The 12436-nt window shown below is 39.7% G+C and overlaps 1 protein-coding gene across 13 annotated transcripts in view; it reads left to right on the top strand.

The window, feature by feature from the left end:
* Window positions 1-12436, top strand: part of MBNL1 (muscleblind like splicing regulator 1) — a 195347-nt gene that overhangs the window by 160438 nt on the left and 22473 nt on the right. For all 13 annotated transcript variants that reach the window (XM_014796608.2, XM_014796590.2, XM_087430374.1 and 10 more), the window contains one exon: window positions 4660-4860. In XM_014796608.2, coding sequence (XP_014652094.1) covers window positions 4660-4860 — 201 coding nt within the window. The remainder of the gene's footprint in view (window positions 1-4659; window positions 4861-12436) is intronic.

The raw sequence follows: 12436 nt of genomic DNA, 5'->3' as shown, positions 1-12436 counted from the left end.
AAAACAAAAATAAATTAAACTTTTCAAACAAGCATGCTAGAGAAATTAACGATTAAATTTTGAGGTAGCGAGGAAATAACATTAAATCTTTTTTTAAAGTTCAGATATCTTTACTAGAAAATATTTAATGCATTCGCTAGTTAGTTTCTGTGGCAGAGAGAAAGAGTTAGCAAATCCGATAATGTATTTGTTAAGCAAATGTTTGTAGAGGACTCCTATAGATGCCACCTGCAGGAAATGTACGTAATGCACAGAGCCCAAGAGCCTGCCGTCCAGTGGGAGGGATGGTTAAGGAAACACACATGGTGTCTGTGCTGAATTCGAGTGCTGAGGAGTTCTGTGGGAACAGAGGGGAGGAAAAGCCTCTTCATGGTTGGAAGTGTGCATGGATCAGGGGAACCTTCAAGAGAAAGAGTCCTGATTCTTGAAGCAAGATGAGGAATTAAACAGGAGGGCTGGGCAGGAGCAGCTTTCATTGTGGAGTGGAAACCATGTTCAGAGGAAGAGAGCTGTGCGGGAGCACGTCCCCTTAGGGGCCTCACGCAGAATCAGAAAACTGGACCTATTTCTGTTTTTAGATAGTAGAAGGCCACATGGGGTATGGAATTGGAATCACCCAGGAGCTTTAAAAAACGGTACTGCCTAGCTCCCTCTCCCCAGAGAGTCTGATGAGTAGGGGTGCCAGGGCATTCGGGGTGTCAAATTCTCCGGGTGATTCTACAGGGCTGAGAAACACTGGGTCCAGAACCACCTGGAGTCAGACACCTATGTCCCAATCCTCGGTCTTTCCTGCACTCACTTGTGACTATGGGCACATAATCTCCATGAGCCCTTTTCCTCATCTGCAAAATGGGACTGATAATACCCACCGGACAAAGCTGTCATTCATTCAATCGTTCATTCATGCATTCACTCAAACCCTTATTCAGTGTGCATTTATTCAGTGCCTACTGTGTGCTAGGCATCTTTCTAGGTTCTGGGGATTTCGCTGTGAACTAAACAGATATTGCTACCCCCACCCCCCCAAAAAAACCCAAAAGCAATGGAGGTTTTGCTTCTGTTTGCCCCGCGGAGTTTATACACCACTGCTGTGAGGATTCGACACAATCACGTAGGTAAGGTGCCCAGCACAATGCCTGGCACACCAGAAACAGAATCATAGTAATAATCGTGTTTGCACACACTTAACTGGGGACATAATGTGATATTGAATAGCACTCTCATTTATAATAAAGCCTGATTGCCTTAAAGGAATCAGAATGTCTCCGTTAAAGCAAACAAGTGATTAGCCCATAAATGCACCATCATCAGAAGATGGCAGTTTGCTTTTCTCGGGTGAGGGTGTTCACTGACAAAGGCGGTCATAAGCCAACCTTCCTGTGCCTTCCAGGAAGAGAGATATCTGTAAATCATTATTACAAGGATGGAATCAGTATCAGATACACCAATTACATAGTTATATGTTATCCTGTGGATATTGCAGAGAAAATAGGATGCCGCTTGATAATAGCATCGCATTAATATCCATCCTTGGGATTCTGCTGGACCCTTGGCAGGATGGCTTTTGGGAGGGAGAACTTGCAGGGCTGCAGTTAAAGTGCTTCCTGATCCAATTAGGGCCCTCCCTCCGATGCGGCCGCCCGTGACCTGCCTCCAACAAGGTGCTCGTGGAAAAGGGATATAACAAATTTACAGAAACTCAAAAGAAATGAAGGAATGTTGTACCTTTTCTGTTTTTTTGCAGCTTTTGGAATCAAGTTTCAAAGTATAGAGCTATTATTATTGATTGCTGTTTAGCAGATAGCTCTACTTATCTGGAGAGGGAACAATTTGAGATAATGCTTGCTGAATAGTTGATGTTTCAGATTTTTAAAAGCTGCTACAGATTTTTCTTGGGGACAGTACCCTAAAATTCTTCAGATTTGAATTTGCTCTGCTGAATTAAGTCAGAAAATCAGTTCACTTGACAACTCTATAGAAACAATCCAGGGGGAAAATTGTTGCCAGTTAATAAGATCGATATTTTTATCTAATAAAAGTATTCTTTTATCTGTAATATGCAACTGTTGCATTATATGCACTGTAGATTATGATTGTATTCATGAGATTTAATGATGCTGATTTTTTTAGCCACTGGTCTTATTTTCTTAAAATAAGGATGCTTTTCTTCCCTCCAAGTAAGTTTGTAAATTTCACCTCTGCTTCTAAATAATTGAAGTAGATTGTGTACTGTGATATAAACATCTCAGTAACTTTCTGAAGTGTACATTAAAGATGCAGTATATGGAAATGCATGTTAATTCATAGCAACAGAATGCAGAGAGGACTGATACTGACTTCTCTTCTCCATATTCTACACTAGTCTTTTAGTCCTGTGCTAAATTTCTTATAATTCTTAAATATCTAATAGAAAAATAAGAGTGCTGGTCTGGCTGACATTTCACATGTTGTATCTGACAGTATGTAACAGTGTAGTTTAACCTGAATGTTTCCAAATAGACCTCCAAGTTCAACATGTATTCACTGTAGGGGTCACCCCTTGTCCTGTTGTTGCCTCAGCAGCCAGTAGACAGTGGAGCAGCGTAAAATCAGCTGCCGTTCAAGTAACTGCTGGTGGACAGAGACGGCTCTGGGCCCCGGTTTCTGGCAGGTTGTTGATTGTTAATATCTGGAGTGCTCGGGTGAGCGCTCGGGTGGTTTCCTGTTGTCTGTGGATAGCTGCTTCAGGCAGGGGTGGGGCAGAGGGTCAGAGGTTTTGTTGATTTAGGCCACTTCATCAGGCAGAAGCCATCGACCTGGCAGGGCAGGTGACCACGGCGTTCAATCAACACGTTCAGGAGCATCATTACTGTCACTTGAAAATATCAGTGGGACCTGTGGTGTAGTGTATCTTGTCCCAAGTGAATTAAATTATGTATTAAGTATTCTATTTTTCATGGTCTTCTTCGTAAGAATGTGTGTGCCAGCTGCAAAGATTTTGTCCTACAACAGATTGTGAGGTCAAGAGAGGCGTACATCTCTTACGAGGGGGATTTTCAGCCTCAGTGCCTTGGACCTTTGGGTCTGGATAAGTCTTTGCTGTGAGGGGCTGTCCTGCATGTGTAGGACACTCAGCAGCAGCCCTGGCCTCTACCTACTAAGTGCGATAGCGCCCTCCAGCTGTGACAACCCCAAATGTCTCCAGACAGTACCCAATGTCCCCTGCAAGGCAAAAATCACCTGTCTTGAGAGCCACATCCCTGAGAAAAAGAGAGTACTTGAATTCCATTTTACTCTTCTAAATACAGGGGGAGTCAGGGCCAGACTAGAAAGAGGATATATTTTATTTTTTTAACATATTTCTTTTGAGCTATAAGTCCTTTTGTAATATACATCTTCATTGTATAAAACTTAACTCCAAAGCTCTCTTGATTACTGTATAAACTCTGGAATCATCTAACTTCTATTCCTATCCGAGGGAAGAATTAGCTACATTCTAATCTCATTTTCATTCTAAAAAATTTTCTGTGATTTTTCACCACAGAGTAAAGAAAATAAATTGTTAAAAATTACCTTAAAGAACAGGATCCATTTTGTCCATGAGTTTTTGTGTATTGGAGACAAACATTATTATTACACAAAGCATTAAACTTCAGGAATTGAAATTCCATTGAATTAGGAAGTTGAAAATATACCACTGATAAGGTAGAAAATTGTTGTGCTAGGTTGTGCTTTAAACTGGAAAAGCAAATTGTTAAAGTAGATTTCAGGTAAATTATTTAATTCTACTCAAGAACAGATATATTTCCTGATATACAAATTTTCATATCAACAAATAGAAATCGTTCTCATATATCCGTGAAAGCATTTCTGGCAGAAATTGTATCTTGAAGCATTTTATTCAGTCCTACCATACGTATTTCCTTGAGCAATCCTGTAGCATTTCTTTAGAAGTGTTCTGTTTCAGACGTCACATTTCAGAATGGTTTCTCCCTAGTAAGGTGAATTCGTTGTTAAGCATCTCACAAGGGTATGGTGGAACCTTAACGATTTCCCCAGAAAAACCTACCACAGGTGAACATGCCAAACACTTTACCTTATGTGCTCAAAAGGAATGGTGTCATCATCACCCTTCACGGGTCCCATGAGGTTTGTTCACAGTTTACATTGACTGTGAAACCCTGTTACCCACTGGGAGCTCTGCTTTCTTTATTCCAGATAATAGGACACTTGCAACTTATTAACAGTTGTAAACAGATCTTTCAAGTACATCTGACATAGCAATTATGAGAGGTATTTCTTAGACAAGTTTCAGGATTAAATCAGGACAAAGATGGAGATTAGGTAACCACAGGAAGTTTCTGTATTAAAGAGTTCATCCATTGTTCAAAAAAAATTGCAAGTATTATAGACCTCAAGCTTCAAAATCTCAGTGGAAAATTTTATGGATAAATTACCTACTATATTTTAGAAACATGTTGATTTTATGAATGCTTATTTAAGAAACATCCTTATCCTGAATGAGAGTAAACAAACACAGAGTTAAGTGGAGGGAGGTAGGGAGGGAGGGAGGGAAGAGGGGATGATGGATGGATGGAGGGAGGGTAGATATATAATGTGGAATATCGACTTTGAACCAAGACCTACGTATTAAATTTTGCTTTTTCTTTTATTTTTCAGCCAATGTTTTCAGTTGCACCAAGCTTAGCCACCAATGCATCAGCAGCCTTTAACCCCTACCTGGGACCTGTCTCCCCAAGCCTGGTTCCAGCAGAGATCTTGCCGACTGCGCCGATGTTGGTCACAGGGAATCCTGGGGTCCCTGTTCCTGCAGCTGCTGCAGCTGCTGCCCAGAAATTAATGCGGACAGACAGACTTGAGGTAGGAATGACCAGCTGCTTTCTGATTTTCAAAGTGTGCTGTTTGTTTGTTTGTCTCTCCCATGGCCATAAAGCAGAGATTTTGGTTTAGTGTTTGGAGAAGTTTACTAGAATATAGGTATGCTCTTTTTGACGAATGTAATGTTTATAAAAACCACTGCATCTGCCTGTTGCGTCATTGTGCCTCAGTTTCCTCATCTTTAAAATGGAGATAGTAATGGCACTTACCTCAAAGAGTTAGAGAAATGTCTGGCACGCAGCAAATGCTTCCTAAATTTTCATTGTTATTGTTGTTGCTATTAAGAACAACAAATTCTATCAGTCCCTTGATACTTGGTCTCATAAAGATGTTACTTAGTTACTGTCTATATAGTGGTTTAAAATTTATTATGGCAGCTTTCCTCATAAGCCTCACAATGTTTTGGTTGGAATACAAGTCAGCTTCATTTGTCAAATGTGCTCTTATAAAAGTTTTTTAATTGGAAATTGTGTGATGCTCTAAATCCTGGAGTCAAGGATGATCAGATGTATGTGCTTTGCTGTTGGTACATGAAAAAGTAATTGAAGATATAAATCTTATATTGAAGCAGTTGTTCATAGTTTCATCGTGGCTGTAAATTAATGGATTTGGTAAACTATGGAGGAAGGAAAAACATGGCAACGTTACTGTACATTGAAGCTCTAAAACCTGGCATTGGTGACCAACTAAAGAACAAAATGACCTTGCTCTCTTTTCCCTGGTTAGGATGAGGCAATGCTTAGTGCTGAGAAGTTTTGTGTGTATTAATTACTGAGAAAGCGACAAAATAAGGCTGTTGTGTGAACAGTGAACAGACACTAATTATTTATCAGTTTAGCAGGAATTTATTTAATAAGCACCAATTTCTTGTTTATTAAGGTTCATTGCATGCATTATAAAGGATCTCAGATTTCAGCATAGTTATAACTGCCACCACCTTTTTGGTGGTGACAACAATGGATGATATTTATTGGATATTTACTGTCTACCAAGGACCGCATCAACCCTTCCTGTGCATCACACATTCAATCCTCAACACCATCTTATGAGGAAGATATATCATTAACTCCATTTTACAGGGCAATAAATGGAGAGGGGGAGATTGACGTCACTTACTCAAGGTCACGGAGAGGGGATGCTCTAGTGGCGTGTGACCTCCGAGCCACATTGTGAACACTCTGTTCCCCTCCCTACCCGTACAGGTGACAGTGCGAAGAGGAGGCAGCACATTTTGGCTCCTGTATATTCTGTAGAGTTTTGTTTGTTTGTTTTAGGCTTATTTCTTACCTTTCATTGAACGTTTTGGAAAAAGTTACTAATTCAGAGAGCACCGTAAGGAGAATGCAGGAAGGCCAATGAGACCTGGCACCACCAGTGTGAACCAAGGACTGCAGTGTGCTGGGGGGGCATGCCTGGACTCACGGGGGGTTTCCCTTGCACAGTGCACCTGCTCAGTAATTAACTAATGCTGTTTGCAGGTAAATTGGGAAGAAATTTAAGAAATTTTAAATATTTAAAAATTATGGGATGCTGGGGGCTGGCCCAGTGGCGTAATGGTTAAATGCTCGTGCTCTGCTTCTGCAGCCCAGGGTTCATGGGTTCGGATCCCGGGCGGGGACCGACACATCACTCATCAGCCATGCTGTGGTGGCATCCCACATACAAAATAGAGGAAGATGGGCACAGATGTTAGCTCAGGGTTAATCTTCCTCAAGCAAAAAGAGGAAGATTGGCACAGATGTTAGGTCAGGGCAAATCTTCCTCAGCAAAAAAAAAAAAAAAAATTTTCAACATGTGCATCACCTTTTCTCCCCTGACCTTTCTGAAACAAACCCTGAGTTCATAAGGCCAAGCTGTTGATTGATTAATGGGAACCAATAGGCAATCTGAGGTGAACTGGAATGCATTAATAGTTAATAGGAGACGATATTCAAAAAGGTGAGAAAATCTCTATTTGAATCTCTTGAGAAGAATCTCTTTAAAAGGCAGAGTTGTGTGGTCAGAATTTTAAGTAGTCTGTAATTGGTTCTATTTTGTGTAGATACTTTGTAACAATGTAACAATACTTTGTTGTCTGGTTTTGTTTTCTTTTTGTGAGGAGCCACTTTGTGTATTTCGTCTGTCTTCTTTTGCTCTCCTCGCAACTCATGCTACTGCTGCATTGATGGTCACCTCTTTCAACCTAATTCCTCTCATCTAAATGCCGGGTAGAGCAGCTCCCTGCCCTGTTCCGTTAGCGGGACCTGATCCGGCGTCGCGGTTGCAGCCTGTTAGGATGTCTCTGTGCGAGCTAAGGGGACCTGGGACTTCAGACCCTCCCTTCTTCTTGCCGTCTCCTCTCGTGCTTGTTGGCTCCATATCAGAGTCTAAGAGAGGTGGTCATAGGTGCGCACGCTTGTTTACTAATTGGCCACACGTTTAGTTATTTGGGGTTTAAATCTATGCTCTATTTTTTCCTCGTGGAACTCTGAAGTACATTTTTGAATTTTGAGTTCCTTTTGAGATGAAAAAATTTTAAATCAGTTAAAATATTGGCCAATTCTTCTTGCCACTTCTTTCTCTCTTTGTGCTACAAATTGTTATACCATAAAGAAATTAAAAGTACATAGATTATCCGCCTTCTGGTTCTTCTGTTTAGAAGAACTGACACATATTTATAGCACCCACTGTGATAATTAACAAAAAATGTTAAAATGAAAAACAGGAATCCAAGAATTAAAGCTGGTGATTTTGTAATTAGGTGAGTAAGCTTGGGCCAAGTTTCTCATATTTTCTGGGCTTCATATTCCACACGTATAAAATTGGGATTGTACCAGATAATCTCTAAGATCACCTCCAGTTAGAGCATTCTAGGGGACATTGATGTCATTTTCTTGCTTTTAATGCCCGCCACAAACTGTTGAAAAGTTTATTTAAAAAAACGTATTTATATATATATCACACACACATAAGCTTTATATTAATGTTCATAGTATCCATTCTTCATTGGATATCTTTTAAAAGACTTTGTACCTGCGCTCTTTCTATACTGTAAAATTTAGTCTTCATGGTTTTATCTAAAAAGGAGCAATCACTTAAATATTGGTCACTGAAATGAGGCTTCTAAAATTCCATTTTAGGGGCCGGCCCAGTGGCGTAGCGGGTAAGTGTGCGAGCTCCCCCTCAGTGGCCCTGGGTTCACAGGCCCGGACCCCGCACTGCTTGTCAAGCCATGCTGTGGCGGTGTCCCATATAAAGTAGAGGAAGATGGGCATGGATGTTAGCCCAGGGCTAATCTTCCTTAGCAAAAAGAGGAGGGTTGGCATCGGATGTTAGCTCAGGGCTGATCTTCCTCACAAAACATAAATAAATAAATAAAATGCCATTTTATGACCTTAGGATGCCTTTTTGTAATTTCCAAGCAGCAGTTTATTTTCAATGATTGTTTTAAGAAATTGTTAAGATCTATAGGTGCTGGAAAGGACTGAGGTTTTTAGTCATTATCAAGAGTTGGTAATTAAGGAAATCGTCATTTGACTTATTTTGAAGATGCACAGTAATTGTTTATGGTGCAAAAGGATCTGTGAATGCGCATTCATTCGCTCGTTTTTTCAACAATATCCAATGGAGAACTGTTGAGCATCTTTCAGGTAACAAGTGTTGAGAGGAATATCTTTGAAACCTTTTAACTGCTGCCTTATCAATAACAAGAAAAGGTCCACATCAGAAGAGTGCCAAGCTTTCGAATATGCCCAATAACTTGTTAAAGGGATGAATAAACAAGTCAATCAAACAATCCACTAGTTAATCAATTAATTAATCACAGAGACATAGATACCCTTATTCAGAGCTTAACATGACAAATTTTTAACATTTGTTGACATTCTCCTTGGGAAGATGTTTACATTTGAGCATTTCAACTCCAAAGTACGGCACCTTGCTTATGTCCCTGGTCCTAGAGCAATGGTTTTCAAGCTTTAACGTGATTAGAGTCTCTTGGGACGATGTTAACGTACGGAGCCTCATCCCCACAGCCTGACTCAGTAGGTCTTCGGGCCTCTTTTTCCTAGATCTGCCAGGTGACTCTAAATGCGAATAGTCTATAAAGTACTTACTCCAAAGGATGCCAGCACCTGTTTAGGTCTGACTTCTCAGCGTTTACCTCGTGTACAGTTGTTTGTGACTCTGAATTGACAATCTGCCTCCTCCCACATCCTTCACATTCTACTTTTTGTTAAGTTGCTGAGAACACAGTGCACAGCATAATGAAGTACTTTAAGTCAACAATGACGATTATTAAGGTAGTTCATACCGTGTATCAGCATCAATCAAACAAAAGACAAATCAGTGGCCACATAGTTCAGATGCTGGGGAAGACATTAGATGGCCATTTGGTTGACTGCATCATTTTTATATCAACAGTCTGTATGAGAAAAACGTAGGAGGTATATTCCAGGAGAGGTGGGCAAACCACTTGGCTTCTGATATTTGCCGTGGGGGTTTGTTTTAGTGTAAACTATTCTTGTGCTGAAAGTTTTATTCTACTGAGGTAATTGTGACACGAGTTTCTAATTCACGCCACTGTATACTGAATGGTTCTGCTACTTATTGACGCAGAAGAGTCTCATGACTTGTTTCAGACAGGCATAAAAATATGATGCTTATTGATTACACAAAAAAAACGTTTAAAGCTAAATGAGGATTCAGGTGGTGGTAAAGGGCAGGCCCAGGTTGAGATTTTATAGGAGTTTAATGGATTTGGCATGATCTATTTCATATAGAAGACGTTCCACTCAAAATAAGATTAGAAAAGCAAGTGCTTTTAATAATGTAAGAAAGGCTTTCATTGATAGGGTTATTGTAATTTTATATTTTTGTAGAGGGTGTTTGGCTACTGCTTGTATGATATTTTAATTTCTTTAGAAAATTACCAAGAAATAAGAGTTTTGTGCACAGAGGTCTATGTAGTTTAAGTTTTTTTGGTTTTTTGTTTTTGTGTGTGTGTGTGCATGAGGAAAATTAGCCCTGAGCTAACATCCATTGCCAATCCTCCTCCTTTTGCTGAGGAAAATTGGCTCTGAGCTAACACCCCAGCCTGTCTTCCTCTACTTTATATGGGATGCTGCCACAGCATGGCTTGACAAGCAGTGTGTAGGTCCTCGCCCAGGGTCTGAACCCGCGAACCATGGGGCACCAAAGCGGAGCATGAAAACTTAACCACTACGCCACGGGGCTGGCCCCAGTTTAAGATTTTTTTTAAAAATCTGTAATAAGGTTTAGAGTGGCTCTTTAAAATGTGGCCGCACCCCCATTTGAAACATCTAGTCTCTGTCACTTACTTCCTGTGAGGAGTTGGAGTTTTGTTTTACAGATGACAGAGATGTAAGTTGTTTAAATAAGGTCATTCTTAATCTTGGCTTAGCCACTCATTTTTGCCACTAATTCCTTCATCCAAATTAAAGCTAAAATTTCCCTGTCTGTGCCTCTGTTTAGAAGGAGTAATAAAGGAACTATAGATTTGAGCATGTTGCCACATTGATGAGCTTGTTTCAGAGTTGTTTGTATTTTCCGGTCCTCTTGGTTTGTACATTCATTCAAAGGAATGAAGACATGAACATCTGAAGAGGATTTAACGGGAAGTTTTCTTTAGTTGGTTATTCCTATAAATTCAGATTTGATTTTTTTTTAATACATGAAGTGAAGTGACAAATTCCTAGCTATAACATCTATAGAAATATGCTTGTGTTCCCTGGCGTGATGGTCATGATGGGTCTGCCTTTTAGATTTCAAAGAAAACTCCCATTTGCTCTTATCAGAAATCCTCTGAGGTAGAAGTAGGTGTCTTTTTCTTCATTGTTTTCGAAGTGGTAAAATGAAGTTCAGATGCACTAAATTTGTACAATTCATAGATGAGACCTAAACTAGATATCACATCATCAGATATTTATCTTGAGAATTTAATTGTACAATCAACGAAGATCATTTCCCCTAATCACCAGAATTTTAAAATGTGGAGATTTTAATCCTTTATGAACTGAAAATACAGATAGTTTCTTTGCAATAGATTGTACACTCATGACCATAAATGCTGTGGATGCTTTGATAAAATCGTTGATTACCCAGTATCCCTTGTTACAAACGTATGCAGCTCAAGCTTAATGGAAAATAAAGTCTGTGACGCTCATTGTTGAGCATCAGGTATGTATATATCTTAGAATAAGCCCCTAACAACTGTCGTTAGGGTTTAAATTGACTTTCCAAAATATTGAAATGGACTGAGTCCTTGTTCCCTACTATAATTACTTCTCTATTCCTGCTTTTGGATGTTATTCTCCAAAGATGACTGAGTTAAATATGGTGAGCACAAAACATATTACTTCAAAGAGATCTCTCCTTAAAGAGTGTGCAAATGACTATCCAGTTTTGAATAAGTTCATAAATTGACATTAATGTCCTTAGAATTCCAAAGCCTTCACTTACAGAACATTGCTGAATTTAATACTACTTATAAAACCTGTTATTATTCTGACCATTGTGAAATACGTTTATGTTTATAAAAAATTAGAGGGCCGGCCTGGTGGCGCAGTGGTTAAGTGCGCACGCTCCGCTTCAGTGGCCCGGGGTTCGCTGGTTCGGATCCCGGGCGTGCACCGACGCACTACTTGTCAAAGCCATGCTGTGGCGGCGTCCCATATAAAGTAGAGGAAGATGGGCATGGATGTTAGCCCAGGGCCAGTCTTCCTCAGCAAAAAGAGGAGGATTGGCATCCGATGTTAGCTCAGGGCTGATCTTCCTCACACACATACACACAAAAATTAGAGATCAAATAACAGACTATTTATTTTAACCAGATTTGTATGGTGTGTCTTAAGCTATGTATACATTATCTTATTTAGTATTCACCATCCCATAGTTAGTAAGTGTAGGAACTAGATAGGACTCACAATTTCTGATTCCAAACTCTGTCTTCTTTCTGCTATGCCACTACTATTTAATTACAAAAATAACGTTTATATAGGATTAATCACATTTCTTTGGGAAGTTTTTCTGAATACTTTTCCTTTTGATTTTTTTTTAAGTTTATAATTATTCCATAGATTTTTTTTTTTTTTTTTGTGAGGAAGATCTGCCCTGAGCTAACATCTGCCAATCCTCCTCTTTTTCCTAAGGAAGACTGGCCCTGGGCTAAAACCATGCCCATCTTCCTCCACTTTATTTGAGACACCGCCACAGCATGGCTTTGACAAGCGGTGTGTTGGTGCGTGCCCGGGATCTGAACCGGTGAACCCCAGGCCGCCGAAGCAGAATGTGCACATTTAACCACTTACACCGCTGGGCCGGTTCCCCATAGATTTTTTTCTGGAAATATTTAAATGTTTTCATTGAAATGGTTGTCTTTACTGTAAAAGCAACCTCTTATCCAATTTGTATGAAAGTTTATAAAACTTACCTGATACAAAACAAATCCTGCTTTAATACTTAAAGAGTAAAAGACTCACCATTCTTGATTGAAGCGCATTATGTGTTTAGCTAAATAAATGGAAGTATTTTAGTCTGTGTTTGAAAACCACTTATCAGA

This window comes from Ceratotherium simum, chromosome 5, assembly GCF_057802395.1.
Source record: "Ceratotherium simum simum isolate JZ-2026a chromosome 5, ASM5780239v1, whole genome shotgun sequence".
In the NCBI taxonomy this organism is placed as follows: Eukaryota; Metazoa; Chordata; class Mammalia; order Perissodactyla; family Rhinocerotidae; genus Ceratotherium; species Ceratotherium simum.
Note: the sequence above shows the minus strand (reverse complement) of the source record. Positions and strands in the feature narration are given on the sequence as shown.